At 39.2% G+C, this 19,452-nt stretch overlaps 1 protein-coding gene across 2 annotated transcripts in view; it reads right to left on the bottom strand.

Moving 5' to 3' along the window:
* PEPD (peptidase D) overlaps positions 1-19,452 on the bottom strand; it is a 234,086-nt gene that overhangs the window by 145,748 nt on the left and 68,886 nt on the right. For both annotated transcript variants that reach the window (XM_037877714.2, XM_037877713.2), the window contains 2 exons: positions 13,732-13,807; positions 11,446-11,492 (listed from right to left, as the gene is read on the bottom strand). In XM_037877714.2, coding sequence (XP_037733642.1) covers positions 11,446-11,492; positions 13,732-13,807 — 123 coding nt within the window. The remainder of the gene's footprint in view (positions 1-11,445; positions 11,493-13,731; positions 13,808-19,452) is intronic.

A 19,452-nucleotide genomic window follows, 5' to 3' on the forward strand; every position in this document is an offset into this window, starting at 1 on the left:
GAAGCCTCCTGCCCTGAGTGGGGCGGCAGGTAGGGGGTCACAATTTTTTTTTAAAGTCCAAATGGGATAGCCAGCACAAAAAGTTTGAGAACTAGAGTACCAGTTGATCTGGGATAAATGACTGGTCCCTTAGAACTGGGAGCAACCTGCTGTTATGTGATTTTTGGTTTTAGTGATGTTTTATCATGAAGTCCAGTGTGTCTGTGTGGCAAGATAGTCTGGAGAGTCTAAAGGGACTGTCTGTGGTAAGACTGGTATAGTGATCCAGGAGTTCACATTTGTCAATGGCTTAGTGAAATCTAATTAATTATAGAACACACCATCAGTTTGGGGAGTCTGCCCTGTTTTCTGACAATCTGCACTGAGGTAGGGACTCACAGTCAAGAGCCACTCGACACTGTGACAGCCGCTATATAAATCCATGGTGCACCCACACCTTCAATACGCTGTGCAGTTCTGGTCAGCCCATCTCAAAAAAGATATTAGAATTGGAAAAAGCTCAGAGAAGGGCAACAAAACTGATTAGGGATACTGAACAGCTTCCATATGAGGATAGATTAAAAAGATTGGGACTGTTCACCTTAGAAAAGAGACAACTAAGGGTGGGGGAAATATGACAGAGGTCTACAAAATCCATGAATGGTGCAGAGTAAGTGAATAAGGAAGTGTTATTTATCCCTTCACATAATACAAGAAGCAGGGGTCACCCAATGAAATTAATAAGCAGAAGGTTTAAAACAAACATAAGGAAGTACTTCGCACAACACACAGTCAACCTGTGGAACTCATTGCAAGGGCATGTTGTGAAGTCCAGAAGCATAATGGGGTTTAAAAAAGAATCCAATAAGTTGATGGAGGATAGGTCCAACAATGGTTATTAACCAACATAGTCAGGGATGCAACCCCATGCTTGGAGTGTCCCTAAATCTTTGGCTGCCATAAGCTGATACTGAATGATAGGAGATGGATCACTGTTCTCTTTGTTACCTCTGAAGCATCTGGCACCAGTCACTGTTGGAAGACAGGATACTTGGCTAGATTGGTCTGACCCAGTATGACCATTCTTATGATAGATTCATCCTAAAAATCTAGATAAATGAAGTAGTTCCCCCTCAATCTCTTCCTAAAAAGGATGTAGACTTGTTAGAGGCGGGTATCAGGCCAATGGAATCCCCACTCCACCCTCTTCCCTCCCTTCTAGACTGATAGTTGTAGATGTAGATTTTTTTTTTCCTTCTTTGTTTTTTTTTAATCCAAAACAGTTCACTCATTCCTACTGGGTATCAAATGCTAGCGTGTGTTCCTAGGCAACACTGTGCTCACTCCACTTTCTCCCCATCTGTCACTGGAAGACAAGGAAATTTATTTCTCAATACACAATGCACCAAATGAGTGAGCGCTTCCAACTTGGGTTTCCCAGATGTGTATGATGTATTCGCTGCCAGATCCAGCCTTCTATTTTGTTTTCAAAACAAGATATAAAATATAGATTAAAAATTTTACTTTTGAGTTGTTGATAAAAGACAGATTTAAAAAACAAGCTTAAATCAGAAATATCTTATAGATGCAAAGACTAAACACTGATCTTCTTACCAGCAGATATGGAAACATTCTTTTAGAATTACCGGGGTTAAACTTTTTCCTGACATTTATAATATTCAGTGCTGAAAAAAACTCACTGTAAAGAATAATTGCTCCCACAGGGACCAATCCATGGGTCATAGTTTTATGCACTTGACTGCAACAGAGCCTCGAATGAGATTTTCTATAACACAGGGACTTAAGCTTGCAGCAGAATCACGTTTGCCCTAGCTCTAGAAGCTGAGCTAAAGTACCACTTCTGCAGTATAATTATCTAACAGATGTTCCAAAGAACCATAGGGAAATTTCATTATTCAGAAGAATAAATAGGGTAAAAACAAATGGTTTTTAATTTAGCCAATTTTGATATTCCAGATGTATTTTCATTTTTTCTATGCAAGTTTCAAACCATGGGAGGGCAGATTTGCCTCTAAGAAATAATTAAATAACTTAAACTTTCATGTTTAGTTATGCTTCCTAGCAAATACACGGCCACCCCCACAACACATAGTACAAACGAGTGCTATTCAGTGACCCAAAATGCCAACATAATCACCACTGGCTGTACAGAGAAATAGCTATGGTTCAGAATCTTTATTTCAGTTTCAAGTTGAATATTTGAGGTTCTGAGTGTTGTACACAATACACTATAAGAAAGCCCTTACTGTACTTCTGAGTTAGTACTAGTAGTTTAGACTTCCAAATGAGAGTTTAATTTACCCCTTGATGCTCTTTTTGAATACTTTAACTATTCTTAAGAGCGAGCTTAGTGTTCTTTCATATAGGAGATGTGAAACTATTCCCCTGTGGGTAATAAAGACCATCACACTGAGTAGGTGCTCACAATATGTGAACAAACAATTTAACTCTCACTATAGTAAAAATAGTCAAAATTATTCTGGGGAGAGGGCCTGAAGAAATAAGATTTCCTGTACATGTTTTACAGACATCATCAGCGCTGTGATTAATTGAGAAATACTATTGTGGCATAATGGCTTTGATTCCACAGACCATCACATTTCACGTGGTTTTTTTTTCCACATCAGAGTAACAAAATTTATTGTGTGCACGGGGCCATGGTGGCAAGTGGGGAGCAGAACCTCATTTTCTTTGCACTTTTCTAGAATGTTTTTGATATTACGAAGGTCAGTGTGTGACAAGTTGTTATTAATGACAATCTTCATATTCTACACATTCCACTCTGAAGTTGTCAGGACTTCCATTGACAGAGCACAATTATGTACCAGCTCTGGTCACAGAAAGAAGAGGAACAAATACAAAACGTTGATCTCTCCAGTTACACAGCAATTAAAGTACATTTTAAAACTTAGTTCATAATGCCAATAAAGCCTCACATATGGTAGCATCTTTATTTTTGACTTGTCTGAGCAGGCATGAAGAAAACCCACAGCAAATGAATAATTAGCTCAGCCTGCTGTCTTTTACAATGAGTTCCATTTCATATATCTGCAATCTTAGCTTGTCATTAGTAATGCTAATTAGCTCAATATGTCATCCTGATGCTAGATTCAATAAAAATTGAGGACATCACTAATGTGAAAAGAAAGCTGCTGCTTCTTCTACTACTGTAGACATGTTTGAGTTTACATGTATTCAAAGAAAGAGCTACAGCTTTATATCGCTGGTCATTTTCAATCAGACTGAAAACATAGATAAAAATCAAGGCTCTGTACCTTTTGGCCTCTAGAAGGGTAAGCAACAGAAAAATAATAATGAAATACTGTAAGTGCCAAAAAGTTATAATAGAAGAGTGTCAGACAGCACATTGACATAACTTTAAACTTGGATCTAACACATTAGATATTAGGAAAACCTTTTTAATTACAGTAAAAGCTGTTTTATCCGGCACTTCACCAACCAAAAAGCTCTATAAACCGGCATTTCTGATCTTCATTAAATTCCAGTTTATAGTCCGGTTAGTGTGGGGCTGATGGAGGGTTGAGGCATGGGAGCGGTTTCAGGGTGCCGGATCCAGGGGGCGACCTGTCCCTTCTGCTCCTAGGCAGAGGTGTGGCAGGCGGCTCTGTGCGGAGTGGTGCCTCCACACTCTCATTGGCTGTGGTTCCCAGCATCAAACCAAGAATGTCTATATCACAACCTTCTACAAAAAAAGTTGCACAGTACTCAGTATTAAGTTCAATTTGTAATAAATCTTTCTATTACAGTTATACATAGCAACGCAGTCATGAACAAAGACTCCATTGCGCTAGGTGCTGTACAAACAAAAGATGGTCCCTGCCCCAAAGAGTTTATAATCTAATCTAACATAGTGAAAAGTTAAATCCATGGTGTTAAAACTCTAGAAGAGCTCCCCATGGTGGACAGTTACTGCAGGATCCCACAAGTTGTCTGTCTCTCTCTGGCTCTAGGCCTCTAGGCACACTCTAGATGCAGATCCTGTATCTGACACCTCTCAGCTGTGAAGAACCTGAAATCCAATTGCCTAGGTCCTGAAACTAGTGCTTGTTCTTATAAACCTCTCCAATAGTTAATACATGCTCCCAGAGTTCCACTGAAGCTGTGTATCCTCTGCTTTACTGTTTGTCTCTTTGGGACTAAGGCAGTGAAAGCAAGCACCACAGAGATTCTACAAAGTAATTTGTAAACACACACACACACACACACACATTTTACTCTTAGACAGCACAACATATAGACCTATGAAAAACAAGTCCTTCACACAAATCCCTGCCTCAGTTTCCTCATCAATCCAAGAGCCCTTTGGGATTTGGTTAGTGTCTTTTTTTGGAAGGTCCAGGATTCCTCTTCTCCTTTTACTACTACACAGCCTTGTCTGCTTCTGGGCCTGCTTTGCAGAGCTGGATCTTCTGGGTGTCATCTGGTACTGACATTTGAATAGGGAATCCTTCAGGTTAACAACTCTGGGTTGATTTGTATTGTTAGTCTTCCAGTAGGTGCAAGAATTTTTCCTGATACCTCACTTGAGGTTTCAGCACAAGTTGAAGGGTAAAAGGCATAAACGTATGGACAGTATAGTCTTATAATTAAAATGGCATTCACAAAACAAAATGGAGTTTGCAGATTGGCCCAGATGCATGCAGATATGTACTAAACCATCTCACATAGTATATGACAGAATTCTGTAGCATTATGGACACAAGATAAAACAAGAAAAAATTTAAAGAACAATATTTACTCCCCTCCATACACATATTTCAGGCTTTCTTTATACATCCCACAAGAGGAAAAAACAGGGGGTGGGAGGGTACATGCACAATCTTTACAAATTATACAACAGGACACCTACAGTTTTCAACAGTTTTAGGGACCAAAATGCCTCCATGCCACTTCCACAGTACTAACAACTCCTAACTGTAAGATACATAGTCCATTGACAGTCATGGAACAATGTAACATCTGTTCCTGTATCAGAAGCTATTATCAGCTGAATTTACCTGTTCCTCAATCTTCTAGAAATTGTGGGGTTTTTTGTGCTACGTCTGTTGTAAGTAAATGGAATGAGGTCATTTTTATTTACTAAGCACGTACATAAAACACGTTGAGGAATTACTAGACTACCCGAAATGAAATTCAAAATTTGTAAATTGAGCTTAGCATGAAAAATTAAATACAAAAAGTTTAGCGATCAATTGCTGTAGTGAGCAATACGATTTCCCCGGAACATTCAAAGAACAAAAGCAACTAAAAGGTGGAAAGTAGAAAATCCAGAATCCCTGTTTGGCAAAATGGAAATACCCAAAGGAAACTAAAATGGGTCCCTTTTCTAGAGAAATAGCATTTCAGTTTGTTCCAGCGAAGCAGAAGAGAGAGATAAATAAAAGATGAGAGCTGTAATCCGTGAAAGTGCTTGCAATTCTTCACAGATAGGGGAAATTTAACATTGACAGATATGACAGCAACTCATCTCATAGTCTAAACTCTGACTTGGAAATCAGGGACAACACTGAAAAGAATATAGGATAAAGAACTCAAATCCGTTTGTCAAGCTGTGAAGTGGAGTAGGGAGTAGAAATATACTGTAAATACTGCAAGCCAGGAAAGAAAAATCTCTCTAGTAATCTTCTCAGTATTTTATTCTTAATGTCACTGCCATGAGACAGTGGGTTTTAATTATCTTTACTTTTAAGCTTATTTCTTCTTATTTTTATTATAGTAGCACTTAGACGCCCCAAATGAGACCGGAGCCGCATTGTGCTAGGCACTGTACAAGCATTTAGAGCAGAGGTTCTCAAACTGTGGTCCGTGGACCACCAGTGGTCCGCGAGCTCCATTCAGGTGGTCCGCGGATAGTTCGGATATGAGAGAATGAAGGGCCACCCACCTAATTAGTGGAGCTGCACAGGCCTGGCTCCACTAATTAGGTGCCTGGACCCTGGAGAAGACACACATGTACGGTGAGGTGGTAGCCTTGGGGGGAATAGGGGGTAAGTGGGAGGGGGCAGTGGGGTGAGAAGAGAGGGTGGGGGGAATTTGGAACTTGCAGGGCTGCAGGGGCCAGAGAAAGAGGTGACTTTTCCCAGCTCCAGGGCTGCAGCTGCCTGGGAGAGACGGCCCTCCTTCCCAGCCTCAGCTCTGTGGCTGCTGTAGTGGGGGAGAGAGGGAGAAACCTCCCGCATTCCCAGCCCAGATTGGTGGCTGCCGCAGAGGGGGAGTCCCCCCTGCTTCCCAGCCCCAGCTAGGGGGCTGCCGTGGTGGGGGAGAGAGGGTACGTCCATCGCACTAGAAAGCTAAGACTACTAATATTAAAATATGAGTTGTGTGCTTTTATTTGTAGAACCAAAAAATGTTTATTATTATTAAGGTTTTTTTATATAGCGCTTTTATCCAAAGTGCTTTACAATGGTTAGCTAAGGGTACAAACAACGTTTGGAAAGATTATTAAGTAGTCCACCAAGACCCTAAGCAATTTTCAAATGATCTGCGGAAAAAAAAGTTTGAGAACCACTGATTTAGAGACAGACCCTGACCCCAAAAGAGTTCAAAGTCTAAGTAGACAAGGCAGACAAAATTTGCAGGAGGGAAAATAGAGGAAGAGAGAGAGACAGATGGATGAAGTGACTCATCCAAGTTTACACACCAGATCAGTAGCAGAACTGGTACTAGAATCCACTGGCACCGGCAGCCATATCACACGTTATGGGAGGTACACATCATTCATAGAGGTGATGAGGAGCAGCTCTGGCCCCCCCCATCAGGTTTGGCTCTGCCGACCCTCTGTCATGACAGAGGGTTCAAAAGCCAAAGCACCAGGCAGTGGGGTGGCCAGCGCTGCTCCTCCTATCAGCTGTCTTGCGGCCAGCTCCTACACCAGGGCTCTGCCAGCCTTGCCCCACTTCCAGCCTGTGTCCTCTCTCAGGGATTGGGAGTGAGACTGCACCTGAGCAGGCAGACGCTGAGTGTGGTGGAGAATCCGCAGGATCAGCAACCACAACAGGGATGGCTGCACAGTGACTGGTGGTGTGTACCATGGGAAAAATTTCTAAGGGAGAAGGGGGGGGGCCTGATAAAACTGAAGCTTCCAGAGTGCGAGTCCAGTGCTCTATCCATTGGACAAAGCTGTCTCTTGAAAGGTTTGGCAGCCTTTTCTTATTATGCTGATTCTGGAAGGGAATGTGCAATACAATTCAGCGTCTACTCATCCTTGAATATATCCACATCCAATAACTTCCACAGAAGACTTATGGCGATGGCAGCTCCCTGCTAAATGACCCTCATACAAAGCATATGACAGTACTCAGCTCTTGTGCCACTAAGGGTATAATTTGAACTAACAGTGGTAGATCAAAATGGTAGGATCAATCAAATTTCTTTCATTCCTCACAATCTGTCTCCCCATATTTCATTGGGAACTGTGCCCACACACACTTCAGGACAGGATTAGGACCCTAGAGTACAATCTAGCCTAAAGCTGTCTGCACAACAGCTTTGCAATCCTCCTGGTCTCCACAGCTACAAAGGATTCAGAGGTGGCTACATAAACTGGTATCCAACTATCCAAGTCCTACCTTCAGGTTATGTCTTTAATTAATTAGACATAATTATTCTGTCCTGGACATAATCTGTCCTGTTATCAGGAGCAATGTTGAGTACACTATAATTTAATGTGCACAGAAGGGTGTTTGCTAGGGACTTTACAGATATAGACCCGGATAGGTCCTTGGTCTGAGGAGCTTACAAGCAAAATGGACAACATGCAGAAAGGAAAAGGGGAAAAAAAATCAGTACACAAAACAGCTAATAGGATTGCGCTTATGATAAAGTAGACTGGTTCTTCTCTACATGCTTCCTCTATTACAGCAACGCATTTTTGTACTGTTTTATGATCAAATCAAACTGACAGAATATAAAGTAAAAAGAAAGATATCAAATTGTCCTTCTCTTCCCATAAGAAATAGAAACTATAAGAGGGACAAAGTTTAATATTTACAAAGTCAAATTATGAACCAAACAAAAACAACAGATGAAAAGCAGTAACTGGAGGCTAGTGAACATGGATGGGTGCATAGGAAAGGTCAGATACTGGCATAATTTCAAAAGGTGATAAAATAGATAATCATAGCTTCCTAATTAGCACTTTCAGCTGAAATAGTTTTATAGATACAGTACACTAATGTAGAACAGCTTGACTGAACTGCTGGGCTTTTATTACTTCCTCACGTTTCCTCCCATGCTAAACAGATCTCTGGTAACCTTTTGTTGTAGTTCAACATAATGTATTGGCTGTACTACAACTTGATCGTAAAGAGCTTTTTCAATTAAAATACCAGATAATCACAATGATTAATTAACAATGCCAGAGCAAATCCAAAGCATGATCTACAGAAACAGTTTTATGTTCAACTGAGCATGCTTTGAATCACTATTTGTAGATAATTGGCATGACTGTCTCTCTAAAGTTAACTGATCAGTTATTAAACTTAAAGAACAAGTTGAAAAAAGGGGGGTTGACTGTGCCTGAAGTTAAATATGCTGATATTTTGATATACCTCTGTCCTAATGTGTTACTGGTTTAACATCATTCACTAAGCCTTAATCATACAGAATATTTTCAGCATATTTATAAAGTTAGCTTTCCACCCTAGTAATAAAAAAGGATGATTATCTAGAGAGTTTACCATGATTTACTATACTTCCTTCCAATTAATTCTCAGAGAATGATCCAAAAATCATAGAAATGGAAATATACTCTCTTTATATTGCTTATTATATAAGAAGTTTTCTAGACTATTATAAAACTTTCTGCTATCCCCTACATCTCAGAGGGAGGGATATTTGATCAAAATACCAAGGGAAAGACAACCCCTCAGGATCTGAAAGGAGGGGAAAAGAGCTAGCATGGCTACCCCACTCCTCCTGCAAGAAGGCAGGTGTAGATCATGTGTGTTCACACAGGTACACACACAGTAAAGCAATATGAAAAAAGTGTTTTATAAAGCAGTTTTCCAAGACATATATATGTAAGGGTCAGAGTCTGTTTTCAAACATCTTCACACAAAACCTACAGCCATTGATTGGATTTGTGCATGTGTACACAAAGGTGGAATTTGGCAAAAATAGTTCAGAAAGCCATCAGAGTGACAACTAAATTCCTTGGATGAGGGTGTGGGAGAGTGAAAAATAACTTCTTCAAGCAGACAAACTTCTTTATTCTCTTAAAGAAAGTTTGATCTGCTTTGATGATAATTCTGATAACTTACATAGCAATGAATCTGTGCTACTATCTAAGGTATATATTTCTGATAGATTAAGTTGCAGGATGCAAGCTGCTTGTTGCTGAATAACAGAATCAACAGCTTAAAAGGCCACTGTGTATGTTCTTGATATCTTTCTATACACATTTTTAAAATTCTTTGACGTTTCATATATGAGACTATATTAACTGGTGTATTTCATGCAGTCCGAGTAATCTCATGGGTTCTTTCTAAAATTGTATTTCCTTATACTTCATTGACATGCCTCTTACCCAAAAGGGTTCAGAAATTTTTAAAATTATTCACCTTCTTCTTTTTGGAATAGTGATCAGATGATGAAAGCTGAAGCATGCAAGATATTCTGCATAATAGTGGAAGCTCAAGTTCTAACTGTAGTTATCCAGTGTGATAACAAAGGCCGACATCATACAGGTAGCCCACTGAGACCCCTTTCATCATAGAATGACCTCAACCTCTTTCAAAAAGTCTTATGTATCAAAATGGAAGAACAGAAGGCAATTTTAAAAGGGTTTAATAGGCAGTTGCCTACATCCCTTTTTATCATCATCAGCAAGTAATCTGTTGAAAATGGCAATGTATGGGAGAAGCTAGCTACAGAGAAAAGTGAGAAACGAGAAGCTCTGCCCTGGAATATAGAGTGTGTATTTGAATCCCTCATGCAGTTTTAAGACTGGATTACCAGAATCATAATGTTCAAAGGTGCTAGGAATGAAATCCTGGCACTACTGAAGGCATTCATAGATCTCCCACTGACTTCAGTGGAGCCAGAATTTTACTGTAGGTGTTTACAGTTGGGAATGGGTCAACAGAGTTTGAGAGGCTGAGGCTCACACATTATGAGCTGTTCCCCGTTAGATTTTGCAGGATATGTAATTGTACTCAGCAAAACAGTTTAACACATATTCAATAAAGCAGGTACATTTTATTAAAATATTGTATTATTTAGAAATAACTTTCTAAATAATATGCTTGCCCATATTGTTTACTCTTCAGTAGAATTAGAGGCCTTATGCCCCAATTCTTAAAGATATCAAATATCAAGTTCTCTTGATCTTCCTTATTTTACCTGCAATTGACCTCTGTAGTATAGCAAAATACAAGTCATTCTGGAATCTGCAGACAACTGTCAAGAAAGACGTCTGAAAAATATCTCACAATTTGCAAGTACTTTGAAGATGGAAAGCACTGTGTAAATATTATTGCTACAATGGACATTTTTATAAAGCAATTTTGAGGACAGTTACATTGCTGATGAGTAATGGATGAAACTTGTGATAAAGAAGTTGAAAATTTATCACCTTCATATCTAGACATGCCACTAGTCTATTCAATTAACAGAAGTCAATCCCTTGTTTAAGTGGCTGTCCAGTACTCTAAATCTGGTACCATCCTAAAATGCTCCCATTTCAAATTCACCTTTTCTTTCGGTGGTTTGGTAAACACTGTTGCCTTCTAGCTTCAGATTTCATTTGTTACATTATTCCTAGTATACTGTATGACAAGCTTCATTATGGTTTCAGGCAAGGTCAAAAGACAGAAATAATGTACCACATAGTGCATGTTATTAGTGAATACATAGGTACATGCACAGTACTCCAAATGATTCGTCTCAAGAAATGTGATAATACCCACTAGCTAATGTGAGAGTAAGAGGATGAGCCCCTCATCCTTCCACCACAGGTCAAGCATAGTGAAACTCATAGGGTAAGCAGGGCTGCCTCTAATTGTAGCTGAAATGTAACTGAGCACCTCGGAACATTTTATGAGCGCCTCAAATACTCATATGTAGCCCTGTAAGCATAACAGGCATAATGGCAATGTTTACCCCTAAAACTTTTATTGGATACATTCAAGCAATAATACTGGCTATTTTGTAAAGTTTCTGTAAATTACAGAAAGTCTAAGAACAGAATTATTCTGCACTAAATCATATCCAAAGATAATCAACCACCATCAAAGGCATGGCTGAAACTGATCAAATGCCTCTGGTAAATAATAAAAATAATGCTTCAAACACAATCTTGAAACAGCAATGAGCTCTCAATCTCCCTTCAGTCAACAATATTGCTTTTCCTCAACTGTTGCTTTTACTGTTAACATAAATACTTTTTTCTATTTTTATCAAAAATGCAGAAAGAGGAGCTCTTACCTCTCCATCTCATATTCTTTCATACCCACTTTTACTGCCTTCATGACCTATGGGATACATATTAACATGGGACTTTCTTAGTAAGAAGGTATATTAAGATAATATCACTTATGACTGATTTTCAGAGAACCTATATTTTAAAAATATATTATATACATCATTTACCTATACATCTATATTAAAATATAATTAGAAATATATGAAAAATCAGGTTAGAAATCAAACTATATTATTATTTTAATAGTTATGAATAGTTTCAATTTCATGCAATAAAATAAGCTCAGTAGTTTTAAGTGTACCTGAATAAAGTGACATGGATAATCAAAATACTACCAAGTCAAAACTTAATTGTGAAAGCTCTGTTGGATTTGGGTTCACTTTTGTAAAACACGGAAGGAAGTGAATTACGGAACAGCTTTACAAAAATTTAATTACAATACTATAGTCACTGAAAAAAGTAACTGAAGTTGACATGTGGTTTTTCTCCCCACAAGAGATTCCACATCTGGATTTTGTTATCTGAAACGAAGACGTTCATTGAGATATTTTATTTTAGCAGTTTTCTTTCATTGATCGTTGCCTTTATTATGAAGGTTTTAGGCAGCTAGCTGCTAGAGATAAAAATCTCAGAAAGGACAGAACTGTTAAAAGGAGGATGATAATCAGGTGCTTGAATCAAGTGATCACCTGCTGAGAATTAAAAATAAGTGCTCTTAGCTCAAAGAGGGATCCTAGAGTGAGGAGAAAGGAGGCTCTGCTGTGGCCAGCCAGGATATTAGTGGTCTAGGGCAGTGGTTCTTAACCAGGGGTCCACAGCCCCCTAGGGGGCCAAGCAGGTTTCAGAGGGTCCACCAAGCAGGGACAGTGTTAGACTCACTGGGTCCCAGGGCAGAAAGCTGAAACCCTGCTGTGCAGGGCTGAAGCCCAGGGCCCTGAACCCTGCCACCTGGGGTTGAAGCCGAAGTCTGAGCAACTTAGATTTGCGGGGTCCCCTGTGGTTTGGGGCCCCAGGCAATTGCCCTGCTTGCTACCCCCTAATGCCAAGCCTGGCTTTTATGCAGAAAACCAGTTCTGGTGGCACACATGAGCTGTGGAGTTTTTATAGAATGTTGGGGTGGGGGGGGCTTGCCCTGGGGGGGGGGGAAAAGGTTGAGAACCCCTGGTCTAGGGAAGTCTCCCAGGAGTCAAGAGCACTCCAGAAAGGAGCACTCTGGAGACCGTGTCCCAAAGGCAAAAGACATTTGGGCCCAGGGAGTGGGGCTAGGAAAAGAGCTATGAGAAAGTCTCTTCAGAGGGGCTATGAGGCCAAAGCAGGGATAATCAGAGGGAACTGGGCAGCAGACAGGGGAGGAGTTTGAAATTCGGAAGTAAGGGAAATGAGGACGAAAGAAGGGTTTCAGACTGTAAGGGCCAAAAGAACTGTATATTTTGTGTGGACTTAATAAATTAGGCTCCAAGAGGGGGAACATTATGCTAAAACTCCTGGCTGCAAGTGAATTAAATTAAGAACCGAGAGGAGAATTAAGACCAGGCAACCATGTAGTGGCAGGCTTCACTGGAGTCTGTCATTGACTTCTCTCCTCAGAGAAGAAATTCACATGCTATAATAGTATAAAAATGTCAACAACTTATGGCCTTTGACTGAAAGTCTTACTGCTGGCCCAGTGTTGTGTGAAGTTAGCAACTGAGACAGACTCACTCCCAAAGACCTCAACTGAAACAGTGGGTCTGAGCTAAAATTCCTCCTGACATTCAACCGAGCATGGGCGGGCATTTGCCCTATCCCAATCTGACAGTCTCAACAATGAGGGGCTCATCCTCTGGTGAGCTGATCAATATTCTCTACCAAAGGCAATGAAAAACTCTCACAGAGAGCAACTGCTGACTGTCTCAGGCTACAAGCAATCCGGACTATGCAGACTGTGCACAGCCTCCAAAATTCTGACCTCACAATGGAACAGGCTAGAAACCTGTTGGCCTCCTCCACAAGTGCATGGGAGTATACCTGAACATAGTAACTACATAGATTGCAAACAGTTACCATCCACTGACACTCCAGCCTCCTGCCCCCCAAAAACTTCATTTCCTCCACATCATAAGTGAGCCAGTGAGCTCAAGGACAATGTAAGGTGTATTATAGGGCTATAATAGGAGGGCTATTATCCTCCTCTTTCTATCCAACTCTTCCATTATTTCATTACTAAGCAATTCAGGTTGATGGGAACATTTTCTGAATACTACAGTTACACTAAGAGCAAAAATTATTAACAGTAAAGGATCCATTACCTCTTTATGAGCTTCACTGGATATTTTATTGGTGTACCGCAGAACTTCCAACTCCATGTCTGTCTTAATCACCCGACTTCAAAGAAAAGAATACAAGGAATGAGGTTAGGTTAGTCATTTTTCATGCAAATCAGCAGACTAACTTAACAGAATAAAACAAACAAAAAAAAATAATCAAGTGAAATAATATGTAAACCTATGGTAGAATTACCATAGAATTACCAAATATGCTTCTAAAGTGAAACAATATTATAAGTAACAGGACATAAGGAACATTTTTAGATGAAAATGTTTTGTTGGCATTCATTTGTCATTAACACAGCAAGCTTGCAAAGGAAGTCACATGCATTTTAACAGACTTGCATTATTTTAATAATATTGAGCATAAATTTTGCCCAATCAACATTTTCTAACAGTGTACATTAACTACAAAAATGAATTGCTTTTCCCTTAGTTATGTCTCAAACACTATTTCAAACAGAACATTTCTACACCTGATTTATTTTTAACACAACACAAAACTGTTTTACATAATGGAATTTCCCATGGCTCCACGTGCTTGTATGCAGCACAACCCGAACTCCTTTTTATTTTCAGTGCATCAAAGAAAAAACAAACACGTCATTTGATATAAAAGAGTATCTGAGATCCCAAAAACAAAAGGAAAAAGTAATTAAGGCCACTCTACCCATTCTCTTTATGTATTTCTTTCCTGACAGAGTTCTTGTTTCCAAGCATTACTCTGGTATAGAATATTGTATGTGTATACACTTATGAGTCTCAACACTCACAATTCTTGAGATTAGTTAAAAATATACTTTTAATTACAGGCTATGGTGCTTTTTATTGCACGTTTCAAGTAAAAAAAAAAGTAACTTTGATATGATCTACACTGTGCAGGTAATTGCATATTCTTCCATTAAAACTGCATTCTTTTTTACACATTAAGGATTTCATGTTTTCACACCATTCATATGTTCATCTCAAAAGCAACCCTAAAGTGCATTTTTTATACTGTCAAAGCAGAGAGCACTGCCCATATTAGAATTATATCTATTGAGTTTTGTGGAGCTCTTTAAGTTTTGTTTTCAAATTTAACTTAAGCGTGCATTGATTGTAAATTATCATAATTCAGCAATGTACTGAAAATGTCACATTTACCCTTTTTATTTTAACCTTGCTGTGTTTATGCTATTTTGGAATAACAGTATCTACATTTGTAGGCTTGGAAGGATTAGATTTTTAAATCAATAAATGTTGGTAAATGTCAGTTTTACCATACACACACACACAAACCAATAAAAATTTATTGATTTAAGAATATTTAATTTGTGTATTTTATATGTTGAAAATATCTGTTTTAAGAGTTATAAAGCTTTAAGTTTTTAAATCTCAATGTCTGCTGTCATTAAATACTTGCCTGCCCCCCAACAATTATCCAAAACTGTGAAAATTTAAGTCAATAAAAATCTTAAAAAATGTTTAAAAATAATCAGCCTTATCTGTCAACATTATTTTTTAAAAAATTGAATTCTGCCAAGCCTAAATATTTGTGTTCCCGTGGCTTGCTTTAATGAAACTCAGAAATTGTTTATTCATCCAACATGTGTGTGACAGGAGAAGTTCTCCATAGATTTGACTGCAAATCAAGAATTATTTGAGATGGCGGGACATAGTGCATTTCATTCACAAATAATATTTATTGGTGACAATCAAGGCACCTTCATAAAACTGCTGATACAGACTGAAATTCTATTATAAACAGAAACATGGTAAAGGGGAATAGGTTAGATTTTTCTTGACAGCTTAGAAAATTACACAAAATAATTATTAAGCACAATGAGAATTTTACCATTGGCATAAACCATTCAAAAATAGCAGCAAAGAGTCCTGTGGCACCTTATAGACTAACAGACATATTGGAGCATAAGCGGACTCTTTGCAGCTTTTACAGATCCAGACTAACACAGCTACCCCTCTGATACATTCAAAAATAGTGTTTTAGAATGGATGAAAACCAGAAGAATAATTCTAGAATGGTATAAAATATTCCCATTCCAAGTATAGATGAGGAGATTAATTGCTCTATTTTGGAGAAGGGACATGGAATAGCAGTTTAACTATATTCTTGTTAGATTGAGGGAGTAACAGTTTATTGATTTCTGATAGTGTTCTTTGGAGTACCAAAGGTGCTAGTCGGACAATTTAAGACCTGTTTGATCTGCCTTTTTATTGCTTTCAATATACAGTATACATCTGTAATCTGTAGGTGCCTCACAAATAGTTTATTTCATAGTTTAATGTCTAATCTCTACTGAGATCAGCTCCTGACAAATTACTAACTGCTCAACTGCATATGCAAACAGTATGGACTAAAGCCCACTCTACCAGAATAGATCACAAAGCTTTATTGTCAAGACATTTATTTAAAACTTTATGTTCTGCTTTACATGATAACTTTTATGTTGTCTTTTGCATAAAGGAGATCATATTTAGCATTAGTTTTATTTATAGGCATTTCTGTGGCATTTGCCACCCTTGTTTCTAGGTATTTAAACACTGCAACTGTAAGGAAATATCCACTCACTTGAAGAGCCATCACAAGGCCCTCCGCACTACACAAGTGCTGCTTTTGATTGCCATGAGGGGAGGTTGCAGGCAGTGCAACTGCCCAGAGGCCTCTGCACCTCAAGCCACAGTGGTGGTGGTAGTGATGATCGATAAAAGACCGCAAAAGACTTCCTCAGATGGGGTTGTTGGGCTACTGAATTTATGATTACATGGCTCAAAACCTCCAGGTATGGATTGCAGAAGGACAGCTGACTATATTCCAACCAGCAGATTAGGGTAGCAACCATGGAGGGGCTTCAGCCTGTTTTGTGGGCTTTGGGTGCAGGATATTCCTTTCTCTTCCTCTAAGCCCGTAGTCATTTCCCTGCATAAAGTCCAGTTTCTCTGGCTTTCTGTAAAGAGCAGTGAGTTTCACATTGCAAGAAAAGCCAAATGGTGAAAGTCCTACTATTCTCAATGATTAATATTTATACTTTTTAAGATAATTATCCTTAGTAAGGAGAAGAAAATATTGTATTTGTGTACTATTATGCACTTAAGCATCCTATTAAAAACAGCTTGTGGCCAAATATGCATACTTTCATTGATATTTGAATGGGGAAAAAATCGCTTACTGGCTCAAGCTAATGCAACTGCAGAATATACATAGTTGGTATGTAAACTGAGCCTTAGATTAACAGCTAAATTACTGAAAGCAGTCAATTAAAAAAATTCCACTCACTTGATTTTTTTTTAAAAAGCTACTGTTAGATGTAACCTATGATTACTAAAACTAGAATAGAGAAAGATTTTTTCCCTATAGCCCCTATTCACTCATACATATACTTTGTGCTTTTATATGCACTTTCTGCATAGGCAGTTTCTCCTCTTTGTGGGTCTTTCACACAGCAACAGGGGAGAGAAAAACTTTAAAATAGAAACACTGTGGTGCCTGAAACTAATGTTAACTTTTTAATTGGCTAAATTTCAAAACTGTCATGCCCAACATACCAAGAACCTACTCTCTATTAATGAAGTGATCCAAACAAGTCATTAGCATGGCTACGGTATAACTTAATTGTGAATTCCTTAGATGCTGTATTCTGGTCTCCAGAGACACATAAACATCCTGTTTTCTAATTTATTTGCTTCTCTGTGTATGTGCAAAAATGTACGAGTGATCTGGGTCCCTTGGAAAGTAACTATATGGGTAAAAAAATGAAAGCAATATATCAATCCTATTTATATTTAATGTAAATCCATTTGTCAATCTCTTAGCTGCTTTCCATGGCAGAATTGTATCTTTTTGAACTGTGTGTGCAACTCACTCTTTGGTCACTTCATCTTAAGTCTCGCATTTTGGGCAAGTACTAGCAATTTACAACTGGCCTATATATGGAGGCTCTAGATAAGCAACAAAATCACACAGAACTGAGTTGCCTTGATCCTTTCAGAATTCTGCTGTTACATTCTACATTTAATTTTCAAAAGCCACTTTTTCCACAATAGTTGTTATATTTATGTCAGTTAAGTTCTCTCTCTAGGATTCAGTTCAAATAAGTGTTAAGAACTCCAAAGAAAGAGTTTAAACTCTAACTCTTCAAACCTATTTACGTGCATTATCTGATATAAATATTTCATACGCTGTTTATTGTATCTTCAAAAATTAGTCCATAATTATAAGGGAGTATGTAATCTTGCAATAAAAATTCCCATATCCAGTAGTATGCTAAGGAGCAGCATTAAAGATCTGGGACAACCCTAAATCTAAATTTACTGGGTTTTATGAGTTTAAGGTTACAATTTATTTTATAATAATTACTCAGTTAGAAGAATGAATTAATGCAAACTACTATGCTATGGAAATACTTTCATTAAAGCAATGAAAAAAAATTAAAGCTGAGTAAGAGTAAAAAATTGTTACCTACCTTTTCATAACTGTTGTTCTTCGAGACGTATTGCTCATGTCCATTCCATTTTAGGTGTGCGCACTGACATCCATAGTCATCAGAAATTTTTGCCTAGCGGTATCCCTAGAGTCGGCTGTGGCGCCCCCTTGAGTGCCGCACTCATGCGCTGGTATATTAGGCACCGCTGGTCCCACGCCCTTTCAGTTCCTTCTTGCCAGCAACTCTGACAGAAGGGGCAGGAGGGCAGGTAATGGAATAGACATGAGAACACATCTCGAAGAACAACAGTTACGAAAAGGTAGGTCACCATTTTTTCTTCAAGTGCTTGCTCATGTTCATTTCATTCTAGGTGACTCACAAGCAGTATCCTCAGAGGTGGGCTCAGAATTCACGGTCTTGTGGCTTGCAGCACTGCTCTACCGAAGCCAGCATCATCCGAGGCCTGCTGGGTAAGTGTGTAATGGGACATGAATGTGTGGACGGGCAACCAGTTAGCTGCCCTACAGATGTCCTGGATAGGCTCTTGGGGTAGGAAAGCTGCCTCAGAGGCTTGCGCTCTGGTTGAATGGGCGGTTATGAATGCAGGAGGGGGCGCCTTTGCCTGATTGCAGCAGCAGCGAATGCAGGCAGTGATCCAAGAAGAAATTCTTTGAGCAGATACTGGACAACCTTTTATCCTGTCAGCCACCATGACGAACAATTGCATCGACTTGTGGAATGGCTTGGTTCTTTCAAAGTGGAAGGCTAGCACTCTCCTGACATCTAGGAAATGCAACCTATTCTCCTTCTTCAATTATGTGACTATGGAAAAAAGACATGTAAGTAAATGTCCTGGCCCACATGAAACTGTGGCAAGAAAGCCAGGTATGGTCACAGCTAGACATTGTCTTTGTAAAAGACCGTAAAGAGTGGTTCCGAGGTAAGCGCCCTAATCTCAGAGACTCAGAGATGTTATTGCAACCAAGAATGTGACCTTCCAGGAAAGGAGAAGGAGAGAACAGGAAGCCGGAGGACCTTAATAGATGAAAGGGACAGGCCGTGGAGCTTGAGATGCAAAAGGTAGTCCAGGATTAATTGCGGCGAGGCCCGCTTGGGCCGAATGCCTTTATCTGAGGACCAACAAGCGAACCGCTTCCATTTGGTCAGGTAAGTTGCTCTGGTGGAGGGCTTTCTGCTGCCCAACAGGACCTATTGGACACTGGCCGAGCACTTCTGCTCCTCCACATTTAACCATGCAACAGTTAAGCCGCCAGGTGTAGCG

This window comes from Chelonia mydas, chromosome 12, assembly GCF_015237465.2.
Source record: "Chelonia mydas isolate rCheMyd1 chromosome 12, rCheMyd1.pri.v2, whole genome shotgun sequence".
Classification (NCBI taxonomy): domain Eukaryota; kingdom Metazoa; phylum Chordata; order Testudines; family Cheloniidae; genus Chelonia; species Chelonia mydas.